This window comes from Miscanthus floridulus, chromosome 8 (assembly GCF_019320115.1).
Source record: "Miscanthus floridulus cultivar M001 chromosome 8, ASM1932011v1, whole genome shotgun sequence".
Classification (NCBI taxonomy): Eukaryota; Viridiplantae; Streptophyta; class Magnoliopsida; order Poales; family Poaceae; genus Miscanthus; species Miscanthus floridulus.
Genome location: NC_089587.1, coordinates 60,722,848 through 60,742,878, shown reverse-complemented (window position 1 = coordinate 60,742,878; position 20,031 = coordinate 60,722,848). Strand labels below are relative to the sequence as shown.

The following is a 20,031-nucleotide window of genomic DNA, read 5'->3' as shown; positions in this document are numbered from 1 at the left end:
GGAGGCCAAGAACGTCTCTGCCGAGCTGGGCACGGAGCTCACTAAGGTGCGGGGGATTCTTTAGGTTGAGAGTGATGAGCATGATCTCCTACACGCCGCCGTCAGGGTGGTCTTCAATGACCTAGGGGTGGCGCAGCTGGAGGAAATCGGCTCACTTGCGGCCCGTGCCACGGGTATCACGGTGTGGGTGGGCTAGCTTGAGGAGAACGCCTTCCATGTCGGGATTACTCAAGCCTTTGCTGTTGCCCGCTCTCATTATGATCATGAAGTTAACCTGGAGGTGATGAGCCTCGGCTTCGCGCCTGGTTATGAGAACTTCAAGCTGGATGAGATCGAGAAGGCAGTGACTCCTTTCACGCAGAACTTGGCGAACAGGCTGAAAGGCATAGTTCTCCCTCCGAGGAAGTAGTTAGCTAAATAAGTTTAGTAAACATTTATCTGTAATATGTGGACAAGTGTCGGTGCTTTTTGTGTTCGAAAACAATTTCGTGATTTCATTTCGTAATTTTGTTTCATTCATTCGATCTTACTTTCTTTCCTTTTGCACTCGAGAAAAAAGGTTTATGCGATCCGACCCTTCCATTTGTTAAGACCATAGGGCCCGAGGTGTACAAGGGGGAAATTTTGATTATGCTGGTGAGCAAAGTTACCATAGCCGTCAGGGCGTGGGCTTTTTGCTGTCTTACCAGGCGTGCTCGTTTATCTATTCCCACGAACCTTGTCACCAATCTTAGCGTGAGGAAAAAGGTCTGATGCAGCGAATGCTTCGAAAAAGGGGAGGTATTCATACCTTTATCATCCCCCGAGGGAGATCCGACCCCTTGCGGTCGTTGGGGCCGGATGTCGCTGGAGACCAAAGCGAGGGCAGCGAACTTACTATTATATTTGCATGTACCCCTTACTTAGGATTTTTGGCGATCGTTTGATGTCCGTGCGTTTGGTCTCATTGCTCCCCCGGCCTTCCCCGAGCCCCCGCTCGTGGCGGGGATTCGGTCAAGGGTTGGCTCATTTTGTGACATTCGCCCCGTCCATAGTTTGTCACAACTGGAGAGGTTGAGGCGGCGTCACTTGCCTCGACGGCTCGAGTGACGTGTCTGATGAGCTAGCTAATGGGGGTGTTCGAACGGAATCCGATCCCATTGCTTTGCGACAGGGTCGGCAAAGCCCTCAGGTGGCGTTTCATTGCTCCTTGACCTGCCTTCCAATAGATTCCCCCTCAATGGGGATTCTATGGGCTTGGTAGGAGGCTGGATTAAACTTAGAAGGTTGAGATGACCCTATCCGCCTCAATGCGGGTTGGGCAAAGGTCGCTGAGGCTCATATGCATTTTCTCCCCTGGCTCTTGTTTGACACGAGGCGGCTTCAGACCCTTCGTGGGTCAGCCTTCGAACCTTGGTCCCTCAATCTCGGATCAAGCGACTTGAGCCCCCGAGCCCCTTAGAGTCTGATAGGTGTTGGCCGTGTTTCACGCATTACCCCATCCTCGGTTTCCACAACCGGAGGGGCTGAGTTGACGACACTTTCCTTGACGGCTCGAGTGTCGTGCTCAATGAGCTCACTAACGGGTGTGTTCATGTGGAATCTGGGTCCATCATTCACTGACAAGGTTGGCAGAGCCCTCATGTGGCATTCCACTACTTCTTAACCCACCTCCCGGTAGATGCCGAGCCGTTCGGTAGGCTCGGGTGGCCCGTTGGCATCTCCTCGACGGAGATTCTGTGGGTTTGGCTCGGGGTTAGAATCGAACGAGAAAGGTTGAGATGTCCCTGTCTGCTTCTGAGCGGGGTCGGGCAAGGCCGCTGGGGCTCATCATGGTTTTTCTCCCCTAGCTCTGTTTGACATGAGGCAGCCTCGAGCCCTTTGTAGGCCTACCTTCGAGCCTTGGTCAGTTGCCGCTCATATCGAATGAGGCGGGCGCCGCTTCGTGGCATGACACGAAGTGTTGAGATGCAAAGATCGCATATGCAACGTTTGGATGATGGGATTAATGTGTGATTTAATTGAAATGAAAGCGGGGGTCGGTAATGTTACCTCGGTGGTATGAGCGACGAGAAGCTCTTACCGGACATGTCCGTGCGGGTTTCGAGTCCGACGTTTGCGATGGGGTCGGCGTGACCTGCACGAGCATCACGATTTTTTATCTTCGTCTTTCGATGGCGATTCGAGCTGTTCGATTGACTTTAAGCGACCTGACAGTTTCTCCATGGAGGAGATTCTTTAGGCAGACCCCTCCAAACCCCTCTCGAGAAGGCAGATACAGAAGCTCGGGGTATGGGAAACTGTGAATTCAATTTATGCTGGTGAACAAAAACACCGTAGCCGCCAGGGCGTAGGGTCTAGTGGTTCGTCCAGTTCTACTCAAAGTTCTACACCCGCACCCCGTGTCTCTGGTTTTTTAAATGTAAGGAGGGGTCACGTGATGAGGATGTCTAAACAAGTAGACACCCTCGGCAGCCCCCGAGCAATGTCTGTGCCCCTGCCGTTGCCGGGGTTGGACGCTCGATAATGAAATTAACATGCGAAGTAGGTAATAGAGGTGCTTATCTTTCAGTGGTCGTTCATTCATTGTTATACCTAGGCCATCCGATCGACCCAGGAGGCCCGTTGGGCCCCCCTGGACGGGGGTTCAATCATTGGGTCATTCCATGGTCTTGCCTGGGGAAGCGGAGAGTCGCCTACATACGGGTGCGCCCTGATTCTCGTGCCCAACGCGCGGTAGTGGTGGGCCATGCCTAGGCAACGTCCTGTTTTGACCAGGCGATGTCTCGTTGATCAAAGCACGTCCTGTCGGTCCAGGCGTGTCCCCTTGGATTCCCGTCAGCATTGATTTCCCATCTGCATTGAATAGGGGAAGGAAGAGAGCTTTTCATCCCAACATTTCGCCTTTCCTTAGCTGACGCGCCTCTTCCTTAAATAGGGAGGGGAGGGGTGTTCTCATCCCATTCCTTCGCCTGCTTATGAGCCGCTACCTCTTCTTCTTCATTTCCACCGAATGCGTTCGTGCATCGCGGCGGTTCCTAGGTGAGAGAGGGTAATGCCAGGGAGAGAAAAACTCATAGACCCGCTCGTGAATCAGGAGCATGATGTCGAGCTGGAGGTCCTCCAACGTACATGAGATGGTGCTGGTTGCCTTCGCCGAGAAGGGACCGCTTCCGCCGAAGGGGGAGGTACACTGGAGGGTGCTGAGTGTCGTCGGTTTTGCCGCCGTTCGTGGTGGCCTTTCTTTGGCGGGAAACGCACCCCATCCAGACACCATTGTTAGGGTTGTGGCTGATCATGATGGCGTAATCCCTAAATGCCCTAGTGGAGGTGCCGTTGTTAGGGTTGTGGCTGATGACGATGGCGTAGTCCCTGGACGCCCCGGTGGAGGTGCCGTTGTTAGGGTTGCGGCTGATGATGATGGCGTAGTCCCTGGACGCCTTGGCGGAGGTACCACCGTTGCCGACGTGGTGCTCGATGTTGTAGATGACGGCGCCCTCGAGGATCCCATGGAGCGGTAGGACGTCGCCGATGGAGAGCGTGGCGCGATGACCATAGTTGTACTCGTAGTAGATCTGGTCAGAGACTGTAATCGAATAAGTTTGTGGGGGAGCCCCCAAGTGAACAGTCTTTTGTATTTATGAATACGTTAGTCCTTTTTGTGATGAAATCACTTAGTAAGCGATCAATTTGTGCAAAAAATGAATAAGTTTTCAACTTTTGCCACGGCAAACAGCTTTTCGGCTTTTCTCCCTCTTTTCGTAAAAGAGATTTTGGTGCCCTCCGACCCTTCTCATAGTTAAGGTCACAAAAAACTCAGAGTGTGGGAGTGCCAACTCTGATCATGTTGGTGAGCAAGGAGGCCATAGCCACTAGGGCATGGGTGTCCCATAGTCCTATCTGTTATACTCAGATTTTGTTCCCAAAATTCTAGCCTTTAGGACTTACCATGAGAAAAGAGGGAAAACATAGAGAATGTTTGTAAAGATAACACAAAGAGTGTTTGCAAGATAAACGTACTTATATCAGCCCCTGAGTGAGGTCCGATCCCTCACACATTGCAGGGGTCGGATGTCACTAAGGATCAGGGATTTTTGAAGACAAAAAACTGATAAGAAAGAGTATGTGTTTATTTAAGGGTAAAAACGACATAACTGCTCAATGTTCCAGGCGTTGGTGAAGACCTCATCGTCGATGGTTTTCAATTTGTAGGCGCCTGGCCGAAGTACTTCCGTGATGACGTATGGCCCCTCCTAGGGTAGGGAGAGCTTGTGACGGTCCTTGTTGCTCTACATGAGGCAGAGGACGAGGTCCCTGATGTTGAAGGCTCGGTCCCGCACCCATCGGCTATGGTACCAACACAGCGTCTGCTGGTACTTGGCCAAACGGAGGAGGGTGATGTCGTGGGCTTCGTCTAGCTGGTCCATGGTGTCTTCGTGGGATGCCTCGGCTCCCTACTCATCGTATGCTCTGATTCTTGGCGCTCCATAGTTGAGGTCCGTCAAGAGGATGGCCTCGGAACCGTAGACCATGAAGAAAGGTGTGTAGCCGGTGGCCCGGCTAGGAGTTATCCTTAGGCTCCAGAGCACCGTAGGGAGCTCGGCAACCCAGCGTGCGCTAAACTTGTTCAACCGGTTGAAGATCCTAGGCTTGAGGCCCTGTAGGAGCATGCCGTTTGCGCGCTCGACCTACCCGTTCGTCCGAGGGTGCACGACGGTAGCCCAATCGACTCGGATGTGTTGTTCATCGCAGAATCGAATGACTTTCTTGCCGGTGAACTATGTATCGTTGTCTGTAATGATGGAGTTCGGTACTCCAAAGCGATGGATGATGTCGAGGAAGAACAACACAGCTTGCTTGGATTTGATCACGGAGACTGGTCAAGCTTCAATCCATTTTGTGAACTTGTCTACGGTGACAAGCAAGTGGGTGTAGCCCCCGGGCACCTTTTTGAGAGGCCCAACCAGATCGAGCCCCCAGACCATGAAGGGCCACGTGATGGGGATCATCTAGAGTGCATGGGCTAGGAGGTGAGTTTGTTGAGCATAGTACTGGCACCCTTCGTAGGTGCGTACAATTTGCTCGGCATTGGCTACTATAGTGGGCCAGTAGAAGCCCTATCAGAATACGTTCCCAACCAAGGTTCTAGGCATGGCGTGGTGACCGCAGACCCCACCATGAATGTTGTCCACCAGAAGCTTCCCCTGTTCGATGGGGATACAGAGCTGCAGGATCCTGGTGTGGCTTCGTTTGTAGAGTTTGCCTTCCACAAGAACGAAGGGCTTAGTGCGATGTGCGAGCCGTCGAGCCTTCGTCTTGTCCGTCGGCAGCGTGTCACGGAGGAGGTAGTTGAGGTAGAGTGTTCTCCAGTCGTCCAGAGGGTCGAGCTCTGTCGCTAGTTCCTCTTCAAGCTCCATGACCTCAGGGCCGGAGGGAGCCATTGGTTGGTCAGCCCCCGGGGCTGGATCAGACGGGCCTTCGTCGGCCCATTCCGACCCTTCGTAGCATACTAAGGGCTTATGTTGGTCGATGGTGAAGACACCCATTGGCACCGATTCTCGACTAGATGCTACTTTTGCAAGTGCGTCGGCCGCCTCGTTGAGGCGCCTTGGGATGTGATTGAGTTCGAGGCCATCGAATTTGTCCTCCATCCGTCGGACCTCCTGGCAGTACGCAGCCATCTTGGCGTCATGGTAGCTGGCCTCCTTCATGACTTGGTTGATGACTAGCTGGGAGTCGCCTCGGATGTCGAGGCATCGGATGCCCAACTCGATGGCGATGCGTAGACCGTTGATGAGTGCTTCATATTCGGCCATGTTATTTGATGAGGGAAAATGGAGACGAACCATGTACCTCATGTGGACCCTGAGGGGTGACACGAAGACTAGCCCTATGCTAGCGCCCTTCTTCATCAGTGACCCATCGAAGTACATCATCCAATACTCTTGATCGACGACCGCTAGTGGTGTTTGGACCTCGGTCCATTCAGCGATGAAGTCAGCCAACACCTGTGACTTGATCGCCGTTCGGGAGGCATATGTGATGCCTTGATCCATCAACTCGAGTGCCCACTTTGCAGTTCTTCCCGTGGCGTCCTCGCTCTAGATGACCTCGCCGAGGGGGAACAACATCACAACTGTTATAGGATGTGACTCGAAGTAGTGGCACAGCTTCCTCTTGGTGATGATGATGGTGTAAAGGAGCTTCTGGATTTAGGAGTAGCGGGTTTTGGAGTTGGATAGTACCTCACTGATGAAGTACACAGGGCGTTGCACCTTGAGGGCGTGCCCCTCTTCCTCCCGCTCTACTACTAGGGCAGAGCTGACCACTTGTGTGGTGGCCGCTATGTATAGCAGGAGGGGTTCTCCGTCGCTTGGAGGAACTAGGATCGGGGGCCTTGTCAGAAGTAGTTTGACCATGTCAAGCGCCTCTTGGGCCTCGGATGTCCACTCAAAGCGGTCGGCTTTCTTCAGGAGTCGATAAAGGGGGAGACCTGATTCGCCGAGGTGCGAGATGAATCGGCTAAGGGCGATAAGGCACCCTGTGATTCGCTGAACCCCCTTTATGTTTTGGATCGGGCCCATCCTTGTGATGGCTAAATTTTTCTCCGGGTTGGCTTCGATGCCATGCTCGGAGACGATAAAGCCGAGTAGCATACCCCTCGGGACCCCGAAAACACACTTCTCGGGGTTGAGGTTGATGCCATTCGCTCAGAGTTTCGCAAAGGTCTACTCAAGATCGACAATGAGGTGGTCAGCCCATTTGGATTGAACTATGATGTCATCGACGTAGGCCTCAACGGTCCGCTTGATGAGGTCCCTGAAGCATTTGAGCATACAACGCTGGTACATAGCCCCAGCATTCTTCAGACCGAATGGCATTGAGACATAGCAGAACGATCCGAAGGGGGTGATGAAAGACATCACGAGCTGGTCAGACTCTTTTATTGTGATTTGATGGTAGCCGGAGTAGGCATCAAGGAAGCAGAGGGTTTTGCACCCTGAGGTAGAGTTGACTATTTGGTCTATGCGCAGCAAAGAAAATGGATCCTTTGGACACACCTTGTTGAGGCCCATATAGTCTACGCACATCCTCCATTTCCCACTCTTCTTTCGCACGAGAACGGGATTAGCTAACCACTCTGGGTGGTGTACTTCCCTGATGAATCCGACCGTTGATAGTTTTGCTATCTCTTCACCGATGGCCCTACGCTTCTCCTCGTCGAAGTGATGCAGGCGTTGCTTCATTAGCTTGGAGCCTGGATGGATCTTCAAGGTATGCTCGGTGACCTCCCTTGGAATGCCTGGCATATCCGAGGGCTTCCACGCAAAGATGTCTTTGTTGCCGTGGAGGAAGTCGATGAGCGTGTTTTCCTATTCGAAGGAAAGCGTGGTACCAATGTGTACCATTTTACCCTTGGAGCTGCTAGGATCTATGATGACCCCCTTGGAGCCCTCTGCTGATTCGAATGACCTGGTCGATTTCTTCGCGTCGGGCGCTTCTTCGGCGACCTCCTAGTTGAGGGCGGCGAGTTCCCCAGAGGCTACGATTGCTGTGGCGTGACCGCAGCACTTGACCTCGCACTTGTAGGCCCACTAGAAGGAGGTGCCGACGGTGATGACCTCGTGGGGACCTGACATCTTTAGCTTGAGGTATGTATAGTTGGGACGGCAGTGAACTTCGCGTAGCATGGTCATCCTAGGATGGCATGGAAAGTTCTGGGGAACCCAACCACCTCGAAGGTGAGGGTCTCAGTTCTATAATTGAACTGATCCCCGAAGGTGATGGGCAGATCGATCTGTCCTAGTGGCATGGCCTATTTCCCAGGCACGATGCCGTGAAAAGGCGCTCAGGTTGGGTAGAGGTTCGTCCGGTCGACGCCCATCTCATCGAGCATCTTGGCGTACATGATGTTGAGGCCGCTACCTCCGTCCATCAGTACTTTGGTGAGTCGCTTTGGGCCGACGATCGGGTCGACGACAAGCGGATACCTCTCTGGGTGTGGGATGGTATCTGGATGGTCGGTTCGGTCAAAGGTTATGGCGGACTCCGACCACCGGAGGAAGGGAGGTGTGGCCGATTGGGCTATGTGGACCTCGCGGCGCGTGACCTTCTGACAGCGTTTGGAGTCGTAGGCCGCCGATCCTCCGAAGATCATAAGGCAGCCTTTCGGTGTTGGAAAGCCGTCGTCCTTCTCCTCGGCGTTGTCCGTAGTGGGGGTAGGTTCCTTCCCCTGCTCTCCTTTGTTGGAGCTTTCAGACAAGAACTTCTGCATGAGGCCGCAGTCCTTGAGCAGGTGCTTTACGGGAAAGGCATGGTTTGGGCACGGCCCCTCGAGTAAATTTTCGAAGTGGTTCGGGGTGCCCTCCGTGGGCTTCTGACCACCCTTACGGTCAGCAGCGGCCACGAGCGAGTCCTCGCGCCGTTGCTTCTTGTTCTTCCTTTTGGAAGAACGATTAGAGGTGCCTTTGCCGGTACCCTTATCCCGCCTTGCCTTGCCCTTGAGGCGATCGAAGATCGCTCCGACCGCCTCTTCTCTTGAGGCATGGCTTGTGGCGATGTCCTGGAGTTCCTTGGTGGTTCATGGGCCCTTGCATCCTAGTTTATGAACCAAGGACTCGCAGGTCATCCCGTATAGGAAGGCTCCTATCACATCGATGTCGGCGACGTTAGGGAGCTCGTTGCACTGTCGGGAGAAGCACCAGATGTACCCACAGAGGGTCTCACCGGCCTTTTGATGGCAGTTCTTGAGGTCCCATGGGTTCCTAGGGTGCTTGTACGTGCCATGGAAGTTTCCCACAAAGATCTCCTTTAGATTCGCCCAACTCTGGATTGCGTTGGACGGCAGGTGTTCCAACCACGCTCGTGCCGAATCGGCCAAGAACTGTGGAAGGTTGCGGATAATGAAGTCATCATTATTTGCACCACCGGCTTGACAGGCAAGCTGATAGTCTTCAAGCCAAAGTCCAGGGTTTGTCTCCCCAGAGTATTTAGGGATATTGGTAGGTGGTTGATACCTTGGCGGGAATGCAGCATTGAGGATGTGCCGGCTGAAGGCCTGAGGCCCTGGCAGGCCGGGGCTTGGGCTCTTGTCCTCGCCACTGTCATAGCGTCCGCCGCATCGAGGATGATAGTCGTGGCGGGCTCCTTCCCTTGGGTCGCCATAGGTGTGTCTGCGGGAGTCGATGGTGTTGCGGGCGTCACGGTTATGGCTGAGACGCCGATGTATCTAGGCCACAGCGCGCTGCCCGCTATGTGGTGGAGCCTGGTGGACTAATGTGTCCCTGGTGGGGCACACCGAGGGCGTGCGCTGGCTGGTGTCGAGCTCACATCGTTGAGACAACAAGCTCTCTGCCTGCTGCGCCGCCGATCCTCGGGCGTCGCGACCTCTGGAAGGCCATGAAGCAAGGCTGTTGAGGTGGTGATGTTCTGGCTTGCCCAAGCGAAGTGAGGAAGGGTTTCATCATCGGTGATGATCCTTCGGTTTACGTCACGGGCCACGACGTGTGCGCGCCCACCGTTTCCGCGGCGTTCGATCTCCTGATCGACCTCCACGTACTCCCAAACAAGCTGTTGTCCGGCTTCGTCTATCTCCTGCTTTCGGGCTCTCAGCTACTCCACCCCTACATGAGGTGGGGCCGCTGTCCCCCCTTCGGTTCCGCCGCCAGGGTTGCCTGCCGGAGTAGTCTCCTCTGCAGAGATGCTTTCGACGTGTCCCTCAGGGGTTTCCGCCATGAAACATTCCCGGGAGGGGTGATGGCTCCCCCTGCTGGAGTTAGAGCCAGAGTCTAACCCTGGCCCCTCCGCGAGGAGGCCATGGAGGGATTCTGTGATGCTTTCGATCATCCCCATGAACTCGTTGTTCACGGGGGACGGGATCATGTGCTGTGCCACAAGGTGGCTAACGGTCGCCGTGGCATTGCGGAGACCAAACAAAAGCGCCGTCGGGGCACTCCGTGCGGAGTGTTCCAAAGAGAGGGTGAGGCGGCGTGGGTCCTCCCTAGAAGGCTGGGGTCCAGGAGAGACGCCGGGCTGGCGCTCAAGCCTCCCGTAGCTGGAGCCGATGGAGGGGAGGGGCTGGATGGCGACATGAGCCAACGCCAACTCTCCCCCCACCATAATGATGAAGTCCAGGTCACCGAAACGCACATTTGCGCCCGGGACCCAGCTGATTGCGTGGCTAGCCATCCGAGGCCTGATTTGGAACGCACAAAGGCCCCTACCTGGTGCGCCAACTATCGGTGTTTTGAACAAGCACCTGCTAGTAAATTTATAATTGTTGCGTGTTAGGCTCGGATGATGTACTAAAGGACACAAGGTTTATACTGGTTCGGGCAGAACCTCCCTACGTCCGGTCTATGGCTGCTCATGTTATTAGTACCTAAAAAAGGTTCATAGTAGGGGGTACAAACGGTCGAGAGAGGGACAGGTCCCAAGTCTCTGATGGAAAGGTTGAAAGGACGCCAAGAGCTCAGTTGCTGCTTGGTTGTGTGTTGTGTGTCGAAAACGATTGATTCAAAGTCAGTCCCCTTAGTGGGGTGCCCTGCCCTCCCTTTTATAGACCAAGGGGGAGCAGGGGTTACAGATGGGAGAAAGAGGAAAAAACCAAAGGTAGAGAAGGTCCTTCGGGGGAGCCGGTCTTCCTTTTCCCGTGTGCCTGCCCTGCTAACATGGCAGATCGTGTCAGGGATGGCGTGTTCGCTGATCCTTATAGGGCCATGCCCTGGCTTCTGTTAGCAAGTGGGTGTGTCTCATCCTATGCCGGCGGGTAGTGCGGCGTGTCGGAGGGCCAAGCTATGACCCTTCGGGGAGTAGACAGAGAAGTGACCCTACATCCGTCACTATAGGTGATGTGAATTCTGTCTTGGATCATAGTGGTTGTCGCATGCTTGTGTTAGTATCCGCGTCCGAGGGCTGATGGCGGCGCCTACAACACTGTGGGACAAAAGTCGGCACCTACAACACTGTTCGGGCGCTGTTAGGTCAGAAATGGCTTAAAGCGTCCGTCCCATCGTATCCTAGCGGTGCCTTCCTGCAGGCGTACAGGGCATGGCCCTCGATACTACGGTTGACTCGAATGTCCTGTCATACCCTGTGCTCGTCTTTATGAAGGATTAGGGTGCAGTTGTCGGGCGAGGCGGAGCCCGCCCTCGGACGTCGGGCGAGGCGGAGCCCACCCTTAGCCATCGGGGGAGGCGGAGCCCGCCCTTAGCCATCGGGCGAGACGGAGCCTAGCCCTCGGGGGTTGGGCGAGGCGGGGCCCGCCCCCGGACATCAGGCGAGGCGGAGCCAGCCCTTAGCCATCGGGCGAGGCGGAGTTTAGCCCTTGGTGGTCGGGCGAGGCGAGGCCTAGCCCTTGGTGGTTGGGCGAGGCGGAACCAATCTTCCATCGTTCGGGCAAGAAGCGTAGTAGCGATCTTGTCTGACCGGAAGTGTCAACGTTCGATGTTTATTAGTTTCACCTCATTGTGTACCCCGGTATTAGGTCCCCGACAACATGTGTGTTGTATAGTATTTCTGGAGTCTGTCTACTATACAACCATGTGTTTTATGCAGTTTCAACACATGAATTTTTTTGCACCATAGGATTAAGATCCAACAGCCTCCACCCTTCTTCTACCTCCAGCCTACGGCCTCCATAGATCACAGATCACATATTACAGATCATAATTTTTTTTTCTATGAAAGGACAAATCACAGATCCGCAGCCGCCGCCGCTGCCACCGCCGCCGAAGCAGAATGCGTCTCGTCTAGCGTCCGGTGCGACCACTCGGTCTTGTGAACGTCACACACGGTGTTTTGGGAGAAGAAGGGGAAAACATAACAGAAAGGTTGTATCTATGAAAATGATAGCTCGGAATGAGGCCATGGCCATGAACAATGACGTCTAAGAACAAAGATCTACCTATGAAGAACATGAAAAATATTCTACACAGCCCATTCAAGTTAGTACAATAATTTCCATTGAATTTTTTCCCCTATGTAACAGTGTTTAGAGAAAGGGGATTGCTTTTTTTTTTCACTCTGGTGGAGATGCTGTACGTAAGCTCCTCATCTACTTGTTGCCTAGCTACTCCCTCAGTACGTCTTGAAATATAAGAAATCCTGTGCCATCAGAATGCGACGGATACCAAACCAAACGTATTTGCTGATTCGTTTCATAGGTACCGTACCTTATGCTGCCCCCCCGCAGCAAGATTCATTTCATACTAGATTCATACACAACACGTATGCATGCCTCAATATATAGTAAGCACCGTCACCCACCATGTACGTTTCAAACAACATGGAATAAAGTACTGTAATTCTTCAAGCAAGCAAGCAAGCAGGGCAACTCCAATTAAGCAATCGCTATCTACTCGGTTGAGCACACGTCTCAAACGCACACTTAGCTCATCGTTAATCTCACTCATTTGTGTAAGGAAGGCATATGTACTTAATGTACACATGTCAACGACTTCAGCAAGTTGCTTTGAAATTTGATTACATATGCTTAGACTTTTGGAGAAGAAGCTTGGGAAAGAATGAAGGAAAGGATGGAAAATGAGGAAGGCAAGCAGCAGCTGAGAAACGTTGGAATTCTCGAGACTTTGTGATAGATAGATAGATAGATAGATAGAAAGAAAGAAAGAAAGAAAGAAAGACAGAGAGACAGATAGATAGATAGACATATATCTTTTTTACTATGGAGTGTATATATATTGTCCATACGACCCATTGGTTGATACGAGACACACTGCACTCAAACAATCTTATTGTTGGCATTGGCTCTTACCTAAAACCCATGGCGAATTGCCAGAGGCACGTGAGCATCCAAGGACTTTGGTTTCTTTCCATGGTTATTCTGGCATCCCCAGTTGTTTATGCACACACAATAAATGGTAATCAGTGAATTATACCCATTGTCTTTTGAACAAATACATATACATATAGTGTTCATTCTAACAAAATTGCATGTAACTCGATGGACCTTTATTAGGGCAAACCAAAGAGGACATCAACACTAGGAGTGTGACGATGACTGCGACGAGGTTAAGAAGCTACATAATTGGTAGTGGTGGAGATCTTATGAGAGGTTCATGCTTTCCGAGAAATGGATACTGGTGGTGCGGCTTAAAGGGCTTTGTTGTTTTGAGGGACTGCGTAAAGTATTGCAACCAGCCGCACTACATGGGAAAGGACTAATAAGTGGTCTGTTATCTAATAATGCATGTACCGACAGTTGTTCCTCTGTGACAAAGGAAAATTTGTATTTCTGGCCCCATCTCTGAAATATGAGGAATCCAAGAGTCAAAATTTGTAGAAAAATACAAGGTATTATGGTTTCTCAACTCCATCTCTCCTCAGTCTTTTTTGGCAGTAATTACTTAGATTTCTTTTAAACTTGGTGTCACCTAAAAAGCCCGTAACTAACCAAAATGATAATTTAACTACTCTCTGCCTCTTAATTAGTAAGGGGCAAGGTTGTCTTTTGCCAAAATTTTTTATTTTGTTCGAGAATTATTTGGACCCCTTATATTTTAAAACGGGGGAAGTATAATCTTTGGTGGCCCCGTCCCCCGTGCGATGAGGGCTTCTCATGCAATCCGAATGCGATGGATACCAAACCAAACGTATTTACTGATGTTTCGTCCCCCACCCAGCAAGATTCATTTCATACTAGATTCATACACAATACATATACATGCCTCGATATATAGTAAGCACTGTCACCGACCATGTTTCAATCAAACAACATGGTATAAAGTAATTCTTCAAGCAGGGCAACTCCAATTAAGCAAGCTCTATCTACTCGGTTGATCACACGTTGCAGCCAGTTCCTTCGTCCAAGAATACATAATATAAGGCGTATTATACTTAACCCAACACTTAGCTCATTATTAATCTCACTCCTTTGTGTAAGCAAGGCTTATATATGTACACACATGTCAACGACTTAAGCAAGTTGCAGCGTACACGATATATATATATATATATATATATATATATATATATATATATATATATATATATATATATATATATATATATATATATATATATATGTCTTTGAAATTTGATTACATATGCTTAGACTTTTGGAGAAGAAGCTTGGAAAAGAAAGCAGAGAAAGGATGGAAAATGAGGAAGGCCATGGTCAGGCAGCAGCTGAGAATTAGCTAGCTAGGCCATGGTCATTAACGATGGCGTCTAAGATCATCGATGGCGTCCAAAAACATGCTTCTGTATAGGAACGGATCGGAACAACTAGCGAACAGGCTTGAACTCGATGGCCTCGATGATAAGGCCGCGCTTCGGGTACCACCCCAGCACCTCGAAGCTTGCCACCACCTCTTCTCCTTCTTCCCGCTCGTCGCCGCCGCACATCACCACCCGCCCCATCTCCATCTCCCACCACCCGTCCCCACGCAGCCTCGGCTGCCTCGGCTGCGGCGCCACCTCCACCTCGGCTCCAGCAGCTGCGGCGACAGCCCTGAACTTGCGCGCCTCGGCGTCGTGGGGGCGGAGGCACACGGCGTGGCGCGCCACCACGCGGCCGCCCACGGCCACCGTCGTCTCCTGGTCCGGGAAGCTGAGGCCGCGGTGTCCGCCCTCCGCGGTGCCGTACACCAGGTACGCCGCGTAGGGGGTCCCCGGCGTGAGCGCGGCCGTCGGGAGGGTCCCGTAGATGTCGAGGCACGTGCAGTCCACCAGCTCCGCCACGTCCGGGAACCTGGACAGGGGGTGGGGTGGCCACCGCCAGCTGAACTCGCCGTCGTCCCAGGGCAGGCTGAGCCGCCGCGCTGACAGCGCGTAGCACCTGGCGCCGGTGGCCTTCTGGAGCCACACCCTGACGCAGCCTTCGCCGCCGTCGTCAACGAGAGCGCCGGCGTTGCAGAGGCCGAGATACGAGTCCTTCTTCTTCTTCTTCTTCCTGTGGTCGTCGGTGCTGCAGGTGGTCTTGGTCGACGTCTTGGCAGCCACCGCCGCCGGCGCCGGGGGAGGAGGCGGCAGGAGCAGAAGGCGGTCCAGGTCGAGCCTGGTGGGGAGGAAGTGGCCCCAGACGTCGTCGGAGTCGGCGGCGGCGCGGAAGGCCGGGGAGACGGCGGCGCAGCGGGAGGCGTCGCGCGGGGAGGTGCGCGCGATCACCTGCGCCAGGCACACCTCCGGGAGGTCGCCCACCTGCGTCTCCTGCTCCGGCGGCATATTGAAATTAACAAACACACGCAAAGCTAACTAGCTATACATGTATATATACAAGAGAAGAGGTAGCCCATTTGTCAAGCTTAGGCACGCCGCAGCCGCACGAACTTGTTCTAGCTTATAGTATTGGAAACGTCAACGCAAAGACCTGTTCTGTTCACTTCTTGTGTGCTCGGTGCAGTTGCACGGCAAGTTGCTTGGGAAGAACGACGACGTCGTTGAGAGTGCGTATATAGTGAGTTAGTGACAGTCATCAAGAGCTGAGCTAGCGTCCAGGAAAAGGTCGTATGCAGCGGAAGACGACGTGCTGCCTGTGTGGGATGCAGAGCTGCAGTACAATGGCTGCCTCTCCGGGCGGCGGCGGTGTGCGTCAGCCAGCTAGCGATCGAATGCAAGACAAGATGTAGATGACGAAGTCCTCTCGATATCGATCGCCTGGTTGATGACGACTTTGCAAGCACAGTGTCGATCTCCTGTCGGACCGGAGTACCGGACGACCCGGTTGCAAATTGGACTAGGGTGTCCTCAATGGCAGTTTATAATAAATAGCTAGCTAGATGAGACTCAGAAATAATAAAAAAGAACACTGCAATGGAGAGTTATGGAAACCATGAGAGAATTGTTTCTAGGAAAACGTGCTAGATTAGCTATTTGACAGTCACTTGCTATTTGTTCTCTTTCTTTGATAACCAACAAAATTCTTCCTGGACTAGCTCTTTGGGAACCATTGGAGACGCCCTAAACAACCATACAGAGATACTCCATTATGAATCTAGCCTTGCATTGGCGTGCTGCACGGAAGCACCCATGACCACTGGCTCCGCTCAAGACTCAAAGTGAAAATAATGGAGATTCTCGTGAACGCGACGGGCACCAAGCAAAGCGACCCCAAAAAGAGACAAAGTACGACTGTACCTAGCTACTACTATCGGTCTAACGTTCCTCCTACTTCACGACAGCAAATATTCATTTCTGTTGTTTTATTTTATTTTATTTTTTGCGAGAAAGTGGCCAAACTATATAGAAATACGAATTTTCCATTGTTAGGGCCTAACGATATATTTGTTTTAATAAAAAAATTAACTGAATTTTAAAATTTTCAAATTACAAATATATAACGACAAATTACATAGTACCAAAATGCAGAACTTCTAATCTTTAAGTAGAGCCTCCAAAAGCCACAGGACAGTTGACCGAGGGAAACTTATGCTAATGAGAACTCATGGTACTCCTCAACAAACTCACTAGATCCATACTCATCCGAGATTTTGCCAAAGTAGTAAAGTAAAAGCAAGTGTAAGCGAACCATCACTTAACAAAGCATAATATGAGAGGATGTAGGCTTAAAAGGTTAGACACAGTTGAACTGTGGTTAGTAATTTTTAGTTGATCAAGTTTTAATGATTAGAAACATGTGTAGTAGCTATGCTATGCTTAAGTTAACAAGTGTGAGTAATTAAATATTGCAACAAGAATAAATCATAAACCAACAATCCATGATAACCTCAAAAAGGATCCAAGCCGCTCATGGTCGAGAGCACGATTAATATATCAATCCGAAGACACTCTACACTAGAGATTGTACATCTTTACCCATGAGTCCTAATCCCCATATGCTTGAGGCGGCCAACCCCTATACCTACTTCCAAGATGAGTTGGCAGAGTTTCACTATGAAAATACACTTCAAAAATATTGGAAAATAAAAAAATTGAAATCGAGAGAAGAAGCGGAGATGGCCAGGCTATCGTGGAGCACTGGAGCGGTGCCTAACAAGGACATGAGCGGCGGATAGGAATAGTCGAAGAGTGCCTAATAGAGCGACGAGCCAATATTGAAGGGAAAGAAATTCACGTGCTCGTAGACGTTTTTTCTAATCCATGTGGAATGCCCGGTTTTGGGGTCATGGACCCCATGGTTTTTGCGCCCCACTGTTGCCCAAATGGTCGCTGGGTCTAGAGCGGGAGCATATCCACGGACTTCATCTGCCCAAAGAAACGATGGGATCCAGACCGGGTTTTGCTGATCCAAAGGAGCTCTTATTATGGGTATTTTTTCTGCCCCCTCACCCTCATCTCTGACATCGAGCAAAGATTCATTTCTCCCTGCTTTAGACAAAAACAAATAGTCCTATACTCCTATATAGAAAATGTAGCATCCGACGACGATGGCAATCAAATTGAAGTAGGCACACCTTGCCATTCACCTTGTGCGCGTTGGCAAGCAATGTCAAAGTAAGTGCAATCGTTTGCAATGTATATATATATGTGCTACTATGAGTTTGTTTGGAACTGCAACATTCTATTGTGTTCTATCAACTCCACCATTGAGCGGCTAGGGACGGGCCCAGGCCTAGGGCCAGTAGGTCCATGTCCTTAGTCGCAGCCCAAAATGTTTTAGGACCAAGTCTTTAATTTTGGCCCAACAAAGAACAGCTCGCTCGGTCCCGCGGCGACGGCGCCGCCTCTAGGCTTCGCGCGGTGCCTGCGCCTGTGCCTGCCAAATCCCCGTGTCGCCGCGCCGTGCAGAGCAACCGAGCAGAGGAAGAGTCAACTCTGGACTGTGAAGGTATTTCTTCTCTTTACTTTAAGTAATCTCTTCTAATTTTGATTTCAACACTGCTAATTTTGAACTTTTGATTTCTTTAACATCACCTCGTTGTTGTCTCAGATCGTAGCTATCGGCGTTTTGCCACTAGAATTTGGCCCTAGTCGTAGCTAAATCCTGGATCCGCCACTAAGAGCAGCTTCATAAAAACCTAGAGTTTCTGAAGTACTTCTTCAGGTGCTACACAAAACACCTAAAGTTGACCCTCAACTCCACCTTTTTTTTTTCTGGAGCAGGGTTTCGTTGAGCTGTCCATGTTTGGCCAGTGAAGTTGAGAGTGAAGCTGAAAATGGTGGAGCGGAGCAGTTCTAAACAGACCTTGTAAGCTGTGATACTTATAATATAATATCCTTGAAAGTCGGGAGACTACTCCAACCTTTTCTCAACATGTAATATAACATCGGTTGGGCCTTCCAAGTTCCAACTAATCAAGTGTACGTGCAGGTTTAGTGTCATGCATATATACGTGTGAGACGGTCGATTGCACGTCGTGCCTACAAATATACATGGGCATGGTCAAATAAATCAAATCATGATGGTCAAACTCCTAATTGTGTCCGTTGTGCAAATTGACCATTTTCACATGGAACACGTAATAATTGTTTGCCTTCTCAACTATGTCAACGGCGGCAGCAATAGGTCGCAAACTTTGGTTACGGTTTGTTGGAAATTTCAGTTGGAGAGGGAGAAAAAAAGGCCATGCAATAGTGAAAATCGTCATTGTCGTCCACACCGTCTGCTACGGTTCGGTTCACCGTCGTTGTCAGCTGCCTGCTATAAACAAGAGATGCTATACAATATATTTTTTGTTTAACGAGAGCAACTCCAATAGCCCCTCTATTCTTGTTTTGTAGATTATTTTAGAATATATATAAAAAAGTAGGCTCCACCAGATGTGCTATCTGACTTTGTAAAATAGGAAGTTAGCTATGTCTTGATTTTAAGTGGCCATATAAAGCCTACCATGGACACTGAAGATGAGAAATAGCAAGGCTGTTGTAGATCTCTTCTTTTTTTAAGAGTTTTCTATTTACAGAATGGCTAAACAATGCAATTTGGCTATTAATTTTAGTCAAGCTGTTGGAGTTGCTCTTAGAGCATCTCCAAGAGACTATCTAAAAATATTTTCTAAATTTACTGATTTAGCTATTCTCTAAAATAGAATCCACCTAAAAAAACTAGACCAATCCAACAGCCTCTGTAAAAGTTTTTCATTATGTATATTCAAAGCTGCCACATCATGTGGACTTTTTCGGATCATAGCATCGCGTAGGAATTTCTCCGTCATAGGGCTCCGTCGCTCTGTTCACCGGCAGTCGTTCTTCGTGCATAGCATGCTTGCTTGACCGACAGCTCTTGGTAGACAGCTTTGCATGCCTGTCTACCATGCCCATGCATACGTACGTGCATGCAGGGAGCCAGCGAGGTGGTTGCACAGGAACAAGACGAAGAGGCCACACCATGGATGCCGCTGCTCCGAATCGAGTGGAAGAAACAAAGAGAAGAAGCTACGAGCGAAGCACCGATGGTTGCTTTCCGGCCTACCGGGAGCGAGCGTATGTAATAACCAGTCCAGCGTGCGATCAAGGCGCGTTCGCGCGGGAAGTGGCGACCATACGCGGGAACGGGCTGCCGAGCGCACGCAGAGCCGCGATAGTGAGCGACATTGGCTAGCCAATGCTAGCGACCGAAATTTCCGGGATGGACAGTGAGCTATTTTGGAGAGGCATTTGCACAATCTGTTGGAGAAGCTTTTTTCTCAATAATAGCCATATTTAGCTTTACAAAATGTTTTAACTAGTCTCTTGGAGTTCTCTTAACATGTCATATATACCATCTTGTGCCGTTTCTTCACTATCACAGAGTGCTTTGCAGAGCGTTCCAAATTGTTGCTAGAGGATATGTTCTACTATAAAATATCCATGTTATAATAATTGCTCTTCCATCTTTCTCACAATCTAAAATAATTGGAGTTGGTTACAAATGATTATATGGGCTGATAGCCTAATGGTTATTGGAGCCTAAGTAGCACCACAGGTTCTGGGTTCAACTCCCCGTAGGAGTGAATTGGTGTCTAGTCCTTTCTAAAAACAATTTTTACAAATAGATTGCTCTGAAAACTTTTTTAAAAAATGGACCCAAAGCACATCGTTAAATAATAGTGAGCAGTGGGCCAGCGCCGCCCCGAACATCGTCCGCACTGCCAGCCACATTCATGTGTAACACCCGATCTACTTTTAAAACATCCAGATGCAACATTCAAA

The 20,031-nt window shown here is 50.5% G+C and overlaps 1 protein-coding gene across 1 annotated transcript; it reads right to left on the bottom strand.

The window, feature by feature from the left end:
- Positions 1-14,037: 14,037 nt before the first annotated feature.
- Positions 14,038-15,260, bottom strand: LOC136472255 (F-box protein PP2-B15-like). The gene has a single exon (XM_066469983.1). The coding sequence runs from the start codon at positions 15,163-15,165 to the stop codon at positions 14,227-14,229; it is 939 nt and encodes a 312-aa protein (XP_066326080.1). The 5' UTR covers positions 15,166-15,260; the 3' UTR covers positions 14,038-14,226.
- Positions 15,261-20,031: the final 4,771 nt, after the last annotated feature.

Coding starts and splice junctions, on each gene's coding strand:
- LOC136472255 (XM_066469983.1), bottom strand. CDS start 15,165: ATGCCGCCGGAGCAGGAGACGCAGGTGGGCGACCTCCCGGAGGTGTGC.